General features: G+C 45.0%; 1 protein-coding gene across 1 annotated transcript in view; it reads left to right on the top strand.

Moving 5' to 3' along the window:
• The window catches only part of MAMLD1 (mastermind like domain containing 1), a 79,545-nt gene extending 63,097 nt beyond the window's left edge, over window positions 1-16,448 (top strand). The window contains exons 3-5 of the mRNA XM_031048259.2: window positions 12,707-12,853; window positions 13,902-13,983; window positions 14,272-16,448. Coding sequence (XP_030904119.2) covers window positions 12,707-12,853; window positions 13,902-13,983; window positions 14,272-15,293 — 1,251 coding nt within the window. The 3' untranslated portion in view covers window positions 15,294-16,448. The remainder of the gene's footprint in view (window positions 1-12,706; window positions 12,854-13,901; window positions 13,984-14,271) is intronic.
• Window positions 16,449-19,133: the final 2,685 nt, after the last annotated feature.

Below are 19,133 nucleotides of genomic sequence, written 5' to 3'. Positions count from 1 at the left end.
GAAAAACACAAACAATCTGGATTGCTTTATTGTAGGACCCATTAACTCCCTCAGAGACTTTGCAGTGTCTGTTAGTAAGAGCAGCACACATGCGGCCATGTACTGCAGTCTGAGCTCTGCTGTATTGGGATGTTTGCAGGCAGATGCTGTATGGCCCTTGATTTGTGCATTTGGAAGAGCCAGACTATATGTAAAACTATGTGGAAATAGGCCTGGGGACTCTAATCACACTGGCCAAGGAGATAGGGGTCATGGGGCGAGGGAAGTTCACCTCTCCTTTCAGTGGGGAGGCATGAAGTGCTGTCTCCCATTTCCAAGAGACAGTGATGTCTGATGTGGAGCCTGCAAATGGAGTTGTTTAAATATACAAGTGTGCCTAAAAATGTAAAAATAAAAGCAGTGCTATTTTAAGGCTCTAGAATCAGGGATTATAAATAGCCCAGCTGGTGTGTTACTCCTGGCTGGGTGTGCTGGTCCTAAAACATCACCACAACTGTCGCTTCCCTTTGAAACAGCTTGTTGGCTATTGACCGTGGTGGTGGAGCCTCCTCCACATTTCCATGTTCTCTTGATAAGCACAGGGCAGTGATAAGATGCTCTTCAGGCTGATGAGTCCATCACACAAGCCTCCACTGGTGGAAGCCTGTGAAGCTGGGATTCAGGGGCAGGGTGAAGGGAACCCCTCTGAGCACCTCCTCTGGGGCCAGGGCTGCTGAACCCCTGGACTAAAGGCAAACTAGTTGAGTGGTAAAGAGCTGGTTTGGGACTTGAGATGTGGGTTTAGTGCTCTCTACTGTCAGCCTGCCTCTGGGACTGGGTCATCTTCCTGCTTCCATCATTTAGGCTCCTCCTGTGGCCAGTGGAGGAGAAGATGTTTAGAAGGTAATTCCACCTCACCCTAATGTGCACCTCTGAGATATGGTGAATGGGTGAGGGAAGCCTGGACAACACACTTGAGCTTGGCCCTTGTGGGCTGGATGTACCTTTATTCTCCGTCTTTGGAAGCAGCAGCAGCTGTGCTGATCCAATATACCAAAGTCTGAAGTTGAGTGTCATTTAAGTTCCTTCAATAGCTGAATCCTTGACTTTCTGACTCTCAGAAAGCTTGTTTCTGGCTGGTTTTGCAGTGTGGTGGCTGGAAAGAACTATGTTTGATGGTGTTCTGCTGCCTTGTTACTGCAGGCATGTGGCTGGGGGACAGGTTCTTCTCTGGCAGTTGTTTCCAAGAGGAATTTTGGCTGACTCCTGCATGGAGTAATGATATGTTTATTTACAATGTATGGAGCCAGGAGACATCTCTGGGTGATAGGGAACTGGTAACTAGTAAACAACAGAAGGCAAGGTTTGCATTTGACCTGTAAGAAGGGTTGTTTTGGTCTAGAGAAAACAACTGTAAAACCAAATAATGGTGGTGCTCTAACAGGTCTGTAGTGGTGAATCTCAGGACAAGGTGCAAATGTATCTGCTAAGCCCCTGCACTGGTAAGATGGCAAAATCCAGGTTATTCTTATCGAGGGAGCTCTAAACAGCTTATACTGAGGAGGTAAAGAAAAGGGAGCTTGTTGGCTTCTGCTCTTTGTAATAGAAATGAGCCAGGAATCTCCTGGTGCAGCTGGGTCTTCCCCAGAAAGGGGGAGCTTTTGTGATGTTCTCTCAGTGGAGGAAAGCTTGCAAATAGGCAGTGTCATCATCAATAAACCCTATCAATAACATCCTGATATTTGAAGGTTTCCAAGTGTTCATGCTGAATTCTTCCTCCACAGCTTGTTTGTAACATAGAGGAGCAGCACATGATGACATGATGCTCCCTTGAGCAAAACAAGCCACTTGTATTTTATGGTGATAGAGATTATTTCCATCAAGAAATGAATGGGGACAGAAGTGGTGACAAATAAGATCTTACAGGTTCAGAACCGATAAGCTGACAGCTCCATTTTCAAACCTGGGTGTCTTGAATTAACCACCTAGAAGTATCATTTTGGCCATCCCCTGTGGGCACGTGTATTCCCTGCACTGCTGACAATCAGGGGGCTTCTTGAGAGGCCTGGACATGGGTATGGAAAGTTACAGGTCAGAAATTGAAGCACTTGCTCCAAAGTGAAGTTGTTACTTCAGTGTGAAAGCAGAGACTTCTCCCACTGCTGGCTGTGGCCAGAGTTGCTCCTGGCGGGCAATAGAAGGCCTGATTTAATGCTCCATGTCTTTTCTCTCTACCCTGAACTCTTAATTATGCCTGCATTTCAGTGCAGATTAGCAGCTGTGAGGAGCCCAAGCCCCCCTGGGCGCAACGAGTGCCCCATCCCTTTGCCTGGCCCTGGGCTGTATTTACAGATGAGCTCCGTAGCGAGGATGCGCACACACACGCACACTGTTACGGCACGAAGCAGCTCAGTTTGCTTCTTATCCCTCCTCCCCCTCGCCTTCTTCTTTCTTATAACCATTGCAAAACAGGAACAAATGAGTGTGTCGCTTTAAACCATGAAACCACTTAGTCCGTAAAGACAGATTTGGCGTCTTTGTGCTGGTAGTGACAGCCCAGCCAGCACTCCATAGTGATCCCACTGTTCTCTCTCTGCCCTGCACCCCGCCGCCGCTCCCCACCCCCTCTGAGATTTGCCTGCCTCTGTTTTTGTGGTTGGTAACCAGCAGAAGAATGGAATGGATTTAATGATTTGTTGGCTGCGGTGCTGGCGTGATTAAGTCAATAAAGCTGCAAGCTGAAAACAGTGTAGTTACAGTATATGACTTTAACCTTGTTAATGCATGTTTATGTCCTCCTGCCCACTGTATAGCTGTACGTTGCATAAAGAAGATCTGACCAATCTTTAACCCATTAAATAATTCATAAAGTGAGAGCAGACATCAGCTACTTGTGGAGGGGATCAGTACACATGGGGTCAGCAATAACTTTGGCTCCCTGGACCATATCCAGCATGTTTAAACTCTGGTGATGTCACCAGGCAAGCTTCTAACCTTAATCATTTGGATGGAAACAAAGGGAAGTTAACTGTTGACATGGCTGTCTGCAGAAGAAACATTTGCTAGTGCTCTGCAACATCTCTGCCTTGCAGGGAACGTGGATTAGCTCCAGCCTCTTGCTTCCTTAACACACTTACCTATTCCCTTAGAGCAAATGTGTCACTGGCCAAATATTCAGAGGCACGTTTCCTAGAGTCCTATTCTCTTAAGGGACAAAGACACCAAAATCCCACAGAATTTCAGGGGAATGTTGGCTGACTTAAGAAGATGATACTTAGAGGTGCCTGAATGTTTTTATCATCATGGATATCTTTTTAATCAAAGGTATCTCCTGCTGTGTAAATGACAGACACATAATGGGGATGGAAGGGGGCAGAAGCCAGGGATGCAGGAGAGGATGCTGAGTAAAGCAGGACTGTTCTCACCACAGTAAAAGCTCTCACAATGAAGCATCAAGCAGGACTTGAAGGATTCTCACCTGTAGCTACCTCAGCCAGCCTCCTATTCCTTGATTCTCCAGGTGTAGCAATGTCTGTAGTTGTTGCAGCAGCTTCTTTTGCTGGCACTTAAGGAGCAAGTCATGGGATCACAGGACGTGTTTCCAGGACATGCTGCGCTCCGCTGGTCTGTGCAGGGAGGTTAGACAGAGGCCTCAGGGGGACCATTACAACCTGGTGTAGTTTAGTGCTGTTCTGAGATGTAACCAGCTGTGGCCGGACCAGAGGAGGGATGCAGAGAAGAGGACATGACAAAGTCTTGTGTGTTGTGTGGAGCAGAAAAAGCCCTTCCACCTCTCATAGGTGAGCAGCATGAAGTGCAGTTCTGCTGCAGGTCTGTGGGTCATAACCTGAGGGCACTGTTTCAGGAGGCTGAAGATGTAACTCCTCCCACTGCCCCAGGAACTGACCCTCATCCTCCTACTCGGGGAGTAACTTCAATTCCTTTTGAGGGGAAACTGAGACAGAGAAATGAAGCAACTTGTCCATAGTCATGTGAAGAAACTATGTATGATGGAACTGGGGACCAAACCTGCTCATGTGAACCCAAGTCCATGTGGCTGGCTTTTATCCTGTGACTCAGCCACGAAACAAGCTCACCATTCAAGATCATCTCCTTTAGAGGTAGCTGGGCAGTTCACCTTTAATGATCCCATTTTCTGCGTCTCCTTCTGACAAATTGCATGCTCACAGCCTCATGAGCTAACCCTGCACAGCCCTCTAAGATGTGCATGTCTTCATGTCTAGGAGTAGTGGGGCTATTAAAAGCACCCAAGTAAAGACTCTCACATGGTTATATGGGAGCCAGATGGCTGCATCCAGCAGGGTGTATCGCAGAATCCACTACATCAGCCCAGTAGTGAGTTTTCCAGGTGCCAAAAGAGAGGCACCTTGTGCTGGAGTTTAGAGGTGGGACCTTCAGTCTGCTGTTGCCAGCATCTGCAGCCAGTGACTGGAGGGGAGACTGACCCCCAGAGCTAGAGCTGATTACCCTGAATCACTCACTTATTCACTGTTTCTTTATGGGTGTGCTAATGAAGACTCTCAAATTAATTCACCCTGCTATTTTTTTCCCCTTGGTTGATTTGGTTTTGCCATAATCCAGAGCAGCAGTCCCTGCTTAAGGGAAGATGCTCCAAATATGTGGCAAATCAAAGCTGATCTGAGTAGAAATCCCATGTTCTGTTTGCTTTGTTTTTAGCTTGGAACATCTTGTCATGCGCCTGAAAATCTTTTCTTAGTGGTCTATTGATTTCAATGCATGAACCCACATACACCTAGTGATGTTTTATTATCACTCACCCACCATAGGGTATATAGCAGCTGGTAATTTTTGTGTGCTGACTGCATTCTTTTTCTGCTTGATGGAAAGCAGAGTCGCTCCAAGCATATGCTAATGCTGAATGGGGGGGTCCCAACTTCTGACCCATAGCTAATATCCTGCAAGTCACATGAAGCTACCAAGGATTCTTGAGCCGGAGTTCGAAATGCCTGTGTTATCAGCAAATAAACACCATTAATTGCTTCTAATATGTCATGCAGTGGCTAAATGACAAGATCCTTATTAATATACGTGTATATCAGCATTTTCAGTGTGTGTGAGGGGGAGTATGAAGTGGTAAAATGATTTCAAATTAGGGGGGAGTATTTACAGGAAGGCATAAAGAACTGTCAGTTGAGGAAAGCAGCATTTTATGTTCTTGTCCCGTATGACCTTGCTCCAAGGACAAACCAGAGCTTGATGAAATGAAGCTGCAGATGGCTAGTGATCTCAACTCTGTAATAATGAAATGACACAAGAAAAAAATGAGACATCTACAGTTTGTAAATACAATCTGAATGGAAGGGGAGAAAAGGGATTTTTAAGGGGAGATTGAGTTGACTTGGTTACAGCAGTTCAGCTCTGGGTGTTTTAATAATCATTTCCATTTAAAAAAATAATGGAATCACACCTTGTTCCCCATACTCAAGGTCACCTTCATGCGTTTTCCTGCATCTTGGTTGTAAAGATTTGTTCACAAGGACTACCTAGTCACAGCCTACTTTGCATCTATTGTTTTAGCATGTTATTTATCACTGCATTTTGTTGTGTAAGTCATGGTGGTGATTTTTGGCACTTGATTGGGCAGACACTGATACAACCATTTTAGGTGTTTGTATAGGTTCATCTGTTAGGAAATAGTAAGCTTGTGAAAGGTTTAGTACTGAAAAAGTGATGTGATACTCGATGCCAGGGTGTGCTTTGTTCATGCACTCACATGGGAAATGGGGAGTATAAGCTGTTGGGTTTTGCATGTGAGCAGGTTTTCATGCAGAGTGCTTCTCAGAAGCGGTTAGGCAGGCAGCTGCTATTGAAAGTTAACAAGACATAGACATCTGCCTCTGCAAATTGACCCTTTGCATGAAAGGAAAAAGAAATACATGGAAACCTTAACTTAGAGAAATCAAGGGGTTCACTGAGAATCAGTCAGAGGAATCTGTGACTCAGAGCACCTCACTGCCATTCACAGAGCTTTTCAGGAATGGGCAGAGGACGGATTTCTCCCATTAGCTCAAGAATTCCCAATTTTCCCCTTGTTAGAATGAAATACTCACTTCTTTTTCAATCAGCTCTTTCCTGCTCTCCCTAATACAGACATTCACCAGTCAGTCATTGCCTTTCCCTGTAGCAGTTTCTTCCAGGTGTCAAGCTAACCCAGCTCCTTTTGAATCTCATCGACACCTCTGAGAGCATGCCTTGACATAACACAAGGATTACTTGAGTCAAACCACTTTATAGATAGGAGATGTTGTAGTTTGTCATCACAGCTAGCACAACCTTGTAGAGACAGGCAGAAAGACTACCAGCTGAAATTGGGTGAGCTAAATACAGTTTTAGATTATCTCATTGAATTTATAGGCAAGCTGCCCTCCATGGGAACGAAAGCACTGTGTCAAGGGCTGCAGAATCATCATAGCTGTACAAGCCAAATATGAATATGTTGTTCTTTGCAGAGGATTCAATTTGGGATCTTGGCTCTATGTTGTATAGACAGGTACAAAACATCTCTGCATCTTTAGGTATTTAAACAGATAGTTTATGTTGAAGGATGGTGGAACAAAGCTGTTGTCTGGGCTGCCTTTGCCTATGGCCTTGCAGTTCCTCTGGGCCAAAGGATCTCTTTGTAGGGGAGCTCCTGTTGCTGGAATCTTGCTCGTACCTCTTTACAAGCACCACAGGCCCCGGGAGGTTGTGTGTGTCTGTGATCCACCAACTCTTCCGTCCAGGTTGTGCCTCAGGCTCCTGGCTGCTCCCAAAGACATTTGCTATGTTCTTTCTAACAACACGGTGCTGGTAGCAGCATCACAGCTTGATTTCAACCTGCCTGCTGAAGGATGCGTTTTCATCCAAGAGAAGAAATCACTGTTGCAATAATTCACTCTGGATTTTCTGTTGTTCTGTTGCTCTGATTGCTTCTGCTCTTTAACGTCATGTTTTGATGGATGAAAACAGCTCTGAAGATACTGGTAGAGTCTTTGCATGAAAACTGTATCTAATTTGATTAGTGTTTTTAAGACAGGAAGTGGACTCAGTTTCCATCTTATTAAAATTCTGGGTGCATTTTTAGAAGCACTTTGGATACTTCGATGGGATTTTGTTTTGTTTTGGACAACGTTCAATATAATGAGCAGCTATAGGGAAATTAGTGTTCCATCTGCTTTGCTTGAAGGGAGGAGACCCTGACACAGTCAGTAGGCAAGTGAAGTGATGTTGTCATTGCTTCTAGCACAGGACTAGCTTTGAAGAAAGCTGTACATGCTAGTGCTGTATGAAAAGAAAGACAAACTTTAAAGAACTTTGGTTTTAGAAACAGAACCATAGCCTCATAGATCACTTGCAGTCTTCAAACAAAGCCTTTTCCTGACTGACAGCCCCCAAGATAAGCTTAGAAACTTGAGGCTGGTAGTATTTCACATGCTTGTATATCAAGTAAATGGGTGAAAGATGGTTAAAAAAAGATCCATTGAGCAGCAGAGTTTGTTTTATCGATGTTCATACATTGGGCTAAAACAAACATGCAAACAAACAGAAAGCTTTGGAGCCTTTCTGAACTGAAAGGCTGTTTTATCTTGAAGAGCATCTCTGAATTGTGAGCAGAATAGAGAAGAGAAGACAAGGAGCATAGGCAAGAAGCATAGGTAACCCCAGACTTCTGTGTGAAGTGGATGATCATGGCATCCCACAGACATTGCAATCCTGACTGGGTTGACACCATCATTCTGCCAGACCATGACCCTGGATTTTGTTGGCTCTGTTTGTATGCATTGGCCAGACAGATTCACCATCTTAGTATCTACTTGGATTAACAGCTGTGGAGGCAATGATCCTCCTTTGTAAAGGTGGTTTTCTATGGGGCTGCACAAGGTTGCTAGACATCAGGAGTCTAGGTCTGGCTTCTCTGTAGACCTAAACACGAAACTCTTATACTGTGAAATTCTATGGGTGAGGCAACTTTAATGCTCCTAATGTTTTAATTGCTTAGTTTGTAGCATTTGTAGAGTCATTGCACCTAGGAGCCCTAGACAGGGACTTCAAAGGAAGGTGTTGCCCAGGCATCTACCAAGTAGATGCAACACCTACTCGACAGGAGACCATGCAGGCAGGCAGGAGCTCAGGGAGATGCAGAGGCATTAGGTTGAAACCAGCATTTGCATTTCCTCAGCAGAGTACAGAACTCCCTGTATGTAACAGATGTTCTTCAAACACAGAACAAAACTGGGTTAATGAAACTTCACCCCACCCCTAGAGAGCAGCTGCCCCTCCTGGGGATACAGACCCACTTCAAGTCCCTGGCTGAGCACATCAGTAGTACGAGCTCTTGTCAAGTCCAGGGCTGTGTTTTTCCTCTCTTATTCTTTATTTGCTCATTTGTTACTGTGATGTCTTGGTAAACACTTCAAGTGTGTTATCTTTGGTTACCAACAAAAATAGATGGAAAAAGCAATTTGTCCCTTTCTTATATTTCTAGCTTGAAATATAGTCTATATTTCTTATATTTCATCTCCCTTGAGCAAATCATTTCCTTCAGTCTTCCCCTTTTATGCCAGGGTGCTGTGGCTCATCTCAACCCTTCTGGTTTAAGCTCTATAATGACTGGATTCAGACTGAATGCCCCATTGAAAGTGGAGGGAAGATTTCTCAAATCAGCACTGTCTTTTGGAATGGAATCCATGTTTCACATGCAGGTACTATAGGCACTTTTAATTAGACGTGTGTCTGTTCTTCCACTGCAGCTAATACTTTCAGTTAGGAAATGCAGCTCTTCCCTGGCTCTACAAATATCTGCTGAAATGTGCAGAGCTGCCTGTCTCTCTCTCAGTAACCTTGCTGTGACCTGGTTATCTGTTAGAACCACAAAGAATTCAGTCTCTAATTAGTCCATCTGTTAACTATTGAAATTCATGGCTTAGTTTTATTGTCTGTGTCTGTAACATAATGCTGAATGGTCTCACCTGGCAGCTTATTTCTTATAAGGCAAACGTGCCTTTCCAAGAGCCATTTTGGTGCAGATAACTGTCTTTTCAGCGTTGGACAAATGACTCTATATAGCAGCCTGCAGGCCCCCTCATGCCCTCACTGAAATAAATTGTACATCTCCAACAGCTCTGGGCTTAAGTCAATACAATTTAACATGTATATTTCTTTGTTATATTCTTTGGATTTACACCGTAAGAGCAGATGGGAAAGTTTAATAATGATAAATGAGTTTAGTTTTTTCACATACCCCTAAAAAACAATGAATGCTCTTTATTAAAGATCAGAAGGAATTTTACAGACTTGCCAAAGAGTGATTAAAGCTCCAGCTCAGATCCTCAGAAAGTCTTGCTTTTAAACTCTTTTTGGACTGTTTGTTAATGAGGATTCAGAGGAATTAGAGGCCATAAATTTCTTCATTCTCGCTTAAGTGAAGCCACAAAGTGATTGCTGGGTTTATAACTAAGTGCTGAGGACTGGAGTTTATCAACAGAACTATTCATCTCCCTGCTTATTTACTGCAGTTGTGCATCTTGTACATAATCAGATGATGGGGCTGGGCAGGTCAAGCCTGTGAGTGGATGTTTAGAAGGATGTAGATTCATAAATGTACATGGCAGGTTGCAGTGGGACTCTTTGCACATTAAGTGGTTGCCTGAGTGTTTTATTGGGCCAGACCCATGCGCACTGCAGCTGGGTGCAGTGATCTGCAAATGGGTTTGCCTAGCCTGGACAGCCTCCCATCAGTCACCAGCTGGGATGAACTGGTTTCACTGGGCTTTCACAATGACAGCCAGTGGCTGGATACTGACACAAACAGTATATGTTCCTTCAAACCTGGAACCTGATTCTTTTCTGCTTTGCCCTCAAAAGTAGTTCATGAGATACTAAGTCAAAACCAGGAAGTTAACCCCGAGTGCCTTTCTGAACAAACCCTGACGTATTTGAAAGCCCAGGGAGTGCTGCAGGAGGTCCAGACCTGCTGTGTGACACTTTCCTTAGCAATGTAAACCCCTGCTCTCCAATTCTAGGGCTGTGTGGTGTGCTGTTAGCGATTCTGCCCATTTGATGTTTTAATATAAGAGTCTTTTTTTGAGGGAAAAAGGGCAAAAAAAACTGATACCTACATGCAAACACTTTTTTGAAGTTAAAAAACAAGAATCCCCGTGGCCATGTATGCCCTGCAGTTTAGCTTACAGTGGGCTCAGATGCAGGAGCCTTTGGATGTGAACACACACTTCCATCATTCCCAGCTCCAGCACTAGAATCCTCCTCTCTTTGCTGTCTTCCTGGATTTTAAAGTGAGATAGCCCAAACTATAGACCAGTTAAGATGATGGCTTGTGTGGCTTGGCCTTACTGTGGGAAGGAAAGTGATTTTTCTTAGGGAGTGATGAAAAGGGAAAATGTTTAAAGTTCATTAACCTTTGGTTCAGATAGCAGTGTCCTTTAGACTACACCAGAGCTATTCTTAGTCATGACGTTTAAGTAGTTACTTCTTATTGTAAGAGAATACAGTAGTTCCCACTAGTGGTGGAAAGGGAGAACTTTTTCTTTTCTCTCTTTTTTCCCCCTTTTTTTTTGGCTTAACCTAAATGTGAACTGTAGAAGGCAAGATTTTTAATTCATTCTTTGTCTTCCCATCTACACTATTTTGTCCTAATTTCCCCAAAAGCAAAATGTATATCTATAGATTGTTCCTTTAGTGGCTAATTATGTGTTATACAACTTTGCTCTGAAAAACTCAGCAACCCATTCGGTGTATTTGCAAATGAACTTCACTGATTGTCATTATTGCTATAGGGTGCCTGCAGAAAATCCCATATAATTAAGCCGTTGTACTGCCGCAGCACAAGAGCCACAATTAGTAATGTGATTTACACTTCTTTACCCTTAATAATATGGAAAAATCGACATTATTTTCTTGATGATGTTTAGGAGAAATTAGAATGAGGTGGACATGATTAGGAAAAGAGACGTTAATGTTATGACTTGTTAATGCAATAGCTCTGAGCAAGACATCAGGATGATTGTCCTTGCACTAAACTCATTTGCTTCAGTAAGCACAGACCCTCTGCACGCAACAAGACAAGTTTGGAGGAAATTGGATAGATGGCAGGATTTTGGTGGCATGAACATTTCAGTCCCTTTCATGTGCAGAGTACACAAACTGAATCCCTCCACTTTCAAATATTCCCCTAGAGGCAATCTGCATTATTCAAAGCTTAACTATGGCTGCAGAATCCTGTCTGACATGAAAGCAGAGTGCTAGCTTTACATGAACTTTCATATTTACATCTGTAGTAAATCATATTTACTTTTCCCCTCCCCTCCCTCTTTTTCTGTGGGAGAGAGGAGGTAAAATGGGTAGGAGGGAAGGGGGAGGAGGAGAGATGTCCAGCAGAATTGTAAGCAAAGCACCAGTAATAAAGACTAGTCTTATGAGACTGCCCATGAATAGGAATGATAATGAGAGCAGTGATGAGCTGCAGGTCTGTGTCTTTTAGTAAATTATCTAGCAGGCATTTACATTTCATCAATTGTAGTTTTGCATAATAGACAGAAGTGCTACAACAAAGGGAGGCACCATAAAAATGAGTCATTTCAGTGACCTTCTCGGTAATCAGTCTCACAAAGAATATCTTGTAAGGAGTTGGGTGATTCCTCATAGTGAAGCTGCTGTGGAAAGGTGCCCCGGGCCCAAGAAGCTTGCCTGGTGACAAATGCCTTCCAAGGCTTTCTTATGGCCATTCTGAAACACAGCTCGTATCCTGTTTTCCCCATCTGAGCATGCTTCTAATTGTCAGATGTCAAAAGGCAACAACGATTTTCTTCTTGCTTATCTCCTGATAACATTGATTCTCAAACAAAGGATGTGGGCTTCCATTCCGAAAACAAAGGAAGCATGGCCCAGCTAAGGATGCTGGATATAATATACAAACTTCTCCCTGCCAATAATAACAAAAGATCATAAATAATGCAGATGCTGGATGTGAAAATGGAGAAAGGGGAATACACTGGTACTGCTGTTCCTGGGTACAGTGCTCACAGGATCTTGTCTTCAGTCAGGCCTTGACTTCTTCCCTAGTTTTCCATTTGTATTGCCCTGACTACCTGCCAGCTCCAAAGCCTGACCATTCTCCTGTCCTTTCACAATTGGCTATCCTTGTTTGTCCACTCATGGAACACTTAATTCCAGGCCCATCTCTTCTTTCTTCCTTTCTTGGTCCCTGGTCTGAGGACACCTTTTTCCCTCTTCTGCCTTTGGTTTGCTGTTTTCTTTCCCTGTAGGCTTCTCCTTTACATTCAACTGCCAAATCCTACCCTCATGCAACTCTTCTTTCCTTTTTTCTTTCAGTGTAACAGTTGGGGAACTGGTGGGAAATGTGACGCTTTACTCACATCCCTTCTGCCAGCCAGGCTGCCATGTGACTCCAGTAATGGTAGTGAATCAGTCCTGTAGCCTTGGGCTAGTCACAAAGGATTTTGGATTAACTTCTTTTGCTTCTCTCACTCCTTGTGCTGATCCTCAGAAGTCAGAGCAGTCACCTGCCCCTCACTGTCCTCGCCATGACATGCAGGTCCATGTGAAGGCACAAGGTGTTTTGGCCTTGGGACAGCCAAAGACCTGAGAGAGGGCATCAGCAGAGAGGTTAAGGGCTTCTGTTGTTATCTCCCTGATGAGATTCATTTTCTTGTTTCATCTTTCTTGGCAGGATCAAAACCCAGGGATTGTTGCCAGACTTCAGGAGCCAGGCTCCATCCCAGGCGGAGGCTCTGTGCCGGCACCAGCCACAGTGAATGGGTACACGATGAGGAACCATCTACTGAAGCAGCAAATAATTAAACGGCAGCTGATGCAGGTATGATGCCGGGTGCCTCTGTGGGCTGCTCTGCTGTCCACCTCACTGGGAAGGACAGGACTAACTGTCCTAACAGGAATGGGGAAATCACCAGTCAGCAAGCACAGAGGAGTGACCCTGGAGCTGCTGGCTTGAGTCAGACTAGGGCTGAGTCCAGGATGTCATGCCCAAAGGAAGCCAAGGCCAAGTGCTGCTCAGCAAGTCCAAGTGCAGATCTGCCCACTAATGTGCAAGGGAAGGATTCAGTCACCTCTGTATCATTGCCGTCATCCTTGGTCAGCCACGGAGCTGGGAGGGAAGATGCAGAGAAGGAGAGTGAGTCAGCCCCAGGAGAGATGTCCTCCACATTGTATTGCTTTTCTCTCTGGTTCCCTTGGGCTTTACCAGAGCAGATGTTAGACTTCAGTTTGTCCTGGACTTGACCGGTCTCTCTAGCAACAGAAGTCCCTGTATGAGTTTGTAACGTACTGTGAGCAGAGGTAGTGGAATCCCACAGACAAGCTGGATGGTGCAGCACTGAACATGTGCCTCTGATTTCTGAGCGTGCTGCATTTTTCCCCTTCAAAGAAGTGAGGAGTCTCATTTCTTTGGATGGGAAATGAGATGAGAAGTGGCTCAGTAAAACCCTCAACCTTTTGTCCCTGGATTGAGTACTTCACAGGGTGCATCCAAACGTAAATACAAGAGATGCTGAGGAGATGCAGGGTTTCCTACAGCCTCTGACTGTGCTGCACTTCCTCATAAGCTGGTGACACGAGAGTCTCCCTGTTTGTCCAGCTCCCCCTGGGGCACCTGTATAGCATCAGCTGAACCCTGCGCTTCCTAATGCAGGGCTGTTGTCAGGGCACCTTTGCAAGAATAGCATGTGAGCAATTAAGACCCAGTCTAAAATGAACTGTTTGGGCTGAGTCTCATCAGAGGGAGGCGTGTGTGGTGTGTACGTACAGGAGGAGTTGTTAATGATGACGGTGGCTACGCTTCAGTTGTCTACTGCTATTCTTGCTTGTCAAGAGGATGCAACTTGAATGTTATGCCCCTTGTTTTCCAGGAAAAGCAGAGACAAAATATGCTGGGAGTAACATCTGAGCAGAGGAGTTTATTTGCAGCTCAGCAGATAAATCAGTTTCAAGGTAAGGAGGGAAATGGTGTGCGCTGAAAAGCCTTGAGGAGCTAGTGCCTAGAGTCTGATTAAATACAGGGCACTTAATGATCCTCTGTCCTGGAATAAAAAGCATTTCTCATTTTATCACATATCATGAGATTCACCCATTTCCTTGTTGCTCCAGTAATGGCTGTTACAAAGAACACAGAAAGGCCCATGTAATGAAAGAGAAGAATGGAGCAGCAGCTTGTTAAGGCTCTGCCATGTTTCCAGGGTGAACGTGTGCTCACCAGCTAACATGTCTCTTTGTCCACAGCTGTGCAGCAGCCCATGCCCACCGACTGCAGCCAGGTGATGCCAGCTCCTCCACCCAACCACCGCATGCTGCCATCTAACCCAGCCATGCTCCAGAGCACCTTGGGCTCTGGCATGGCCCCAGCCACCGCCAGCCAGAGCAGCGGGACAATGGTGATGATTCCACACAACCCTGGCAAGCAGCAGGGGATTTTTCCACCTAATTCTGACTTTAACATCCCACTGCGGCCGAGCCAGAACTCACTGGGCATGAACTCGGGGTGCCAAACAGTACACAACCACTCTGCTGCGCGGCCAGGGATGCCGATGGGAGGTTTCAGTTCTGGGTCCTTAGCAAACCACTCTGCAACTCAGCAACACTTGAGGCAGCCGGGTATGCCAAGGGTCCCTAATGTCTACCCCAACTCCTCTGCCCAGATGTGGACACCGACCACTGTGCCAAGAATGCCAAATCAAAGCCAAATGGATACCAGCATGCAGCAGTTCTCCGGTAACACTCTCTTCTCCAAACAGAACACGAGGCCAAGCGCAGCGGGTCAGCAGTTCTCCCAGCAGGCTGTAGTGCCACCTAATCAGATCGCTCCCAGCGTCCAGGTCAGGCAGATGCAGAAACTGAGCATGGGTCAGTCTGGCCAGAGCTTGAGCTCAATGAGTAATCAGACCTTAAGACACAGTTTAACCAGAGGACCGCTGCCAGCTATGAATGTTATGAAATCAATGCCACAAGGAGTGTCCAGTTTTAACCAGCTCAATCCTGCCCCGGGCCTTGGCCCATCAAGCTACTCTTCCTCAGGTCAGCCACCCGATGCCTTCAACAGGCTGAGTGCCACCGCCGAGCTGCCACAGTACGATTTTGTGTCCCAGCACAACAACTCCATCATGCCCACCAACTGCAGTGACACTGACTTCCTTGACTCTCTCATGAAGAACAGCAGCAGCAGCAATGATGAAGAGTGGTTGAACAATCTGACAATGATAGATGACATTTTGGGACAGCACGCTCAAAGCTCTGGACATGTTTAGCTCGGAGAAAAGCAGTCTCTTTGTACATAACATACGTATGGCTTTTGAACAGAACAGACAGCCTGGGAAAGCCGGCGCCTCTTTCAATACAGAATGAACAGACTCAGCCAATTCTTTGACTGCATCAAAGTTTAATGTTGGCAGTTTTTCAGATGACTGTATATATTTGAATATTTTGTAAATTATGTTTTCCTAAACCTTAAATGTAGAAGTATTTATACTTCTTTGCTGGACTGTTTGTAAATAAATCTATAGCTTAACTTTTGGTTTTATTATAGGGATTTCATTATACCTTGTTATAAATATGCAAATAATATTGTTAGTTTCAGTAATACTGTGTATTACAGCATAAACTTCTTATGTTTTTGACATAACACATGAACTAGGGGTGTCATTGCAGCCAGACTAAGCAGGAATCAAATGTGGCATCTGTTCTCCCATATCACAAGAAAAGATTGAAAAGTTGCATTAAAGAACCCATAAAATCCATAAGAAGAGACTCGTAGCTCAGGCTTGCAGCCCAATTCTGGTATGTAGGTCCTATCTGGGCTCCCAGTGCATTGCCTGCAGAGATCCTGGGCACGTTATCAGCTCAATACACTCCAGTAGGTCAATCTGACGCTGACAACGTGCTGTCATTGTCCTGCAGCGAGTGTGTGCTTGTGATGTTCCCATTGCTGACCGGCGTGTGCACGCATGGTGAGGAGGTACTGTGCTCCAAATGGGCTATACCAGAGAGGAGGCACAGGGCAGGCACTGTCCGCCCTCCCTGGTGGAAAGGTAGCTCTGGTTTGCATACCTCTGCCATGTATATTTGTCGTGTACAGGTGATTTGTTCCTGGTTTTAAGGCTTTTCATCATTTCTGTTTTAATGTGAGACTTCTCTTTTTTGGTTTTTTTTCAGAGGAAAAGTCTATAAACATTAATAGTTAATTTTTGATGTTTTTCGGTCAGCTACTATTGTCCTATGTATATTTAAGAGTCTGTTTATAAAAGATTCACTGTACTGTAAACTTCTTACAATGACTTTGTGTAATCATATTTTAATAGTCACGTCATACTTCGCAATACATTTGTAATATTACGTCAGCTTCAAGCACAGAATGTTTTTTTTTCTTCATACCATAATAAACTGCCAGGGGAAAATTGCATATACTTGATGTGTTCATTTCTCATCTATAATACTTCATACCTGTAAATATCTGGGTTAATTTGATTTGTCCAGGATGCTACAATGTCAATCTAATCATGTGTACAAATGCACGTGTGCTGTTGGTAGAAATGGGCTAGGCGAAGGATTAAACCAGGCTTTAATTTTATTTTAAGATGGGATTTCTTAGCCACACTCTCATTTTTCAATGTAATTATAGGTGAATGTGAAATTAATCTCTATTGGGGTTTATTTTTGCATAGCACCATGTTTATTTAAGCGACAGTTCTTGTTTCTAAATGCCCGTTTCAGTTGGCCCATCAGAAGACCAAGCCATGCCCAGCACGAGGTGTAGTCCCACCTTGCTCATTCAGTTATGCCTACGAGGGCAGTGTCACTCCTTTGGCACAGAAATAGTCAGAGCCAGATGTCAGCTTCTTAGGGCTGATGAAAACCTGTCAGTGTTGCCCTTTGTCCTCGGCACACTGTGAGCAAGGCAAACCTGAGGAATGGTCCTCAACGTGCTCCATGCTCCAGGCCTTGTCAGTGAGCTGTTTGGCTTCATGATGGCAAAAGCAGGTCTTCACAGTGCAAGAGGCTCTGAGGACAATGAATCCTAACTGTCTTCCCCTCGAGAATGGCACGTACTTGTGTGAAACCAGGGCCAGGAGGACGGGAGACAGTTTTCCCAGCAAAGGAAACCAACCCCACCAAACAATCGCCCACAACAGGCTGTAGACCTCAGCAAGCGTCTGAATGAGACAGAGAAGCCAGCTCACCTTCAGACAGGGGAGAAATGCCTTGAGTCCATCTGTGGCCAGGACAAAGGTGAGTTTGTTTGGCTGTGAAAACTGGCACTGCTTCAGCAGCTTTTCTGTCGTGTGCTGTGTCCTGCCAGGGAGCAGCATTGGCTGCTTTGTGGAGCTGTGGGTCTGACTGCAGCTCCGGAGCCAGCAGCACCCACCCCGCATCAGCAGCACAGCACTTGCGGTGGCAGACAAAGCTGCTGCCATGAGCTCTTCTCTAGGGTGTTAATACAAACAACAACAATTCCCTCTTCTTGTTCTTGGTTTTGTTTGTGTCAATGCATTTTTCAGTTACGCAGGATTTGGGTAACAAACACTGTGGGGGGATGTCTTCAAAAGCCAACAGTTTCCTACAGATTATATGGAAGAGTTTATCTTGTACCTACATTGGGTTACCCACTTGTTTTCACTCTGGTTTCTTTTGTCAAGGTTTTCTGCTGGTAGAGCTTTTCAGCCCTCCATATCCCAGTTCCTCATGTGTCAAGAGGGAATGATGATCCTTCCTTGCCAGAGAGGTGGTGTAAGGAATCAGGACTATATCAAGTTTGGAAGAAGAACAGGCTAAGTATTATTATTACCTTGCTGTCTCTGGTCGTACTTGTAACTGCTGATTCTTGAACATGTCTTTTGGGGAGGTGGCACATAACCAGTATGCTCTGCTTGGGTTGCAGATAAATTGCAATGATAAATTGTCTGTTTTGTTCTGCAAAAAAAATACCTATGTCTGTACATTGCCTTGCCCCTTTCTTCTCTCTGTTTAAAGTGTGAAAATGCCCTAAGTGTGATCCTGCCTTTGCTTTCACGGTCCATATCACCAAGGCAAAGAGTTGGTGAGGGAGTAAGACTACATCTGCATGGTTCTCCCATTGTACTTACTGGACTAGCAGATCATACCACAAGGCGTGTGTAGACTTACACCACAAGCAACATTCTGCTGCCTTGCACACAGTGTAAACCCAGAATAGGTCTCCTGAAGGCAGTGGTGTAGCACAGCATAAACACAAGCATAAGCATTTACACAAGCATAAGCACAAGCAGTATCTGGTGCTGTGGAAATGCAACATGGATTAGGATTTCTATAATGGTTACAAGGAATGAAGTGTCTGACAGCACTTGCTGTTGAAAGCTGTCATTTATTTCCCAAACAAGTGACGTCACCAGACTGCCCTCGTAATTATGGCCATGAAAACAGAGGCAAGGCAGTAGCTTTTTCCTCTTGGATTCTAAAATAGCATCAAATGCCCATAAAGGCTCGAATTTCCAAAGAGCTGAGCTCGCTAAAGGCCTGTCTGAAAGGTCACATAGGTAAGTCGGACTTACTATGGAAAAATTCTCTTTGTGGATTATATTAATCTAAAGCAGCCCATTTTTGACAAAAGTAAAATGGAAAAACACACTCCTATCAGAGAGCATGGAGGGAGCACCTAAGAATAGATGTCTTGGGAGCCTGGAGCAGGCAATTTCCCTGGGAAGCCCAGCCCTGACTTATGCAGAACCTAAGCTCTGTTGCTCAGTGTCTCTGCAGGATTGATTACATGTCTGTCTTAAGAAGCTTTCAACAAAGGAAGCAGCATTGATGTTGAAGCATAAGGTCAAGCTGTCCTCTTGTGTAGGGTGTTGTAAATCAGGAGCTGTGCCACTGCCTGCATCAGGGTAACCCCTGATTTACACCAGCCTGGGAGCAGGAGCCAGAGGCTGGCACCAGCCATGTGTCCTGCCCTGGTGTCCCTGTGCTGTGGGATATGGGCCACAGATGTGTGGGGTGGCCCCAGGAGAGCATCTGTTCCACACTGGCATCTGGTTGCAGGGCAGGCAAGGACAAGGGTCTCTGCCTCCTCTGCTGCTGTGCTCAGGGCAGGTGGTACACACGGACACATGGCCCTG

This window comes from Melopsittacus undulatus, chromosome 6, assembly GCF_012275295.1.
Source record: "Melopsittacus undulatus isolate bMelUnd1 chromosome 6, bMelUnd1.mat.Z, whole genome shotgun sequence".
Taxonomy (NCBI): domain Eukaryota; kingdom Metazoa; phylum Chordata; class Aves; order Psittaciformes; family Psittaculidae; genus Melopsittacus; species Melopsittacus undulatus.
Note: the sequence above shows the minus strand (reverse complement) of the source record. Positions and strands in the feature narration are given on the sequence as shown.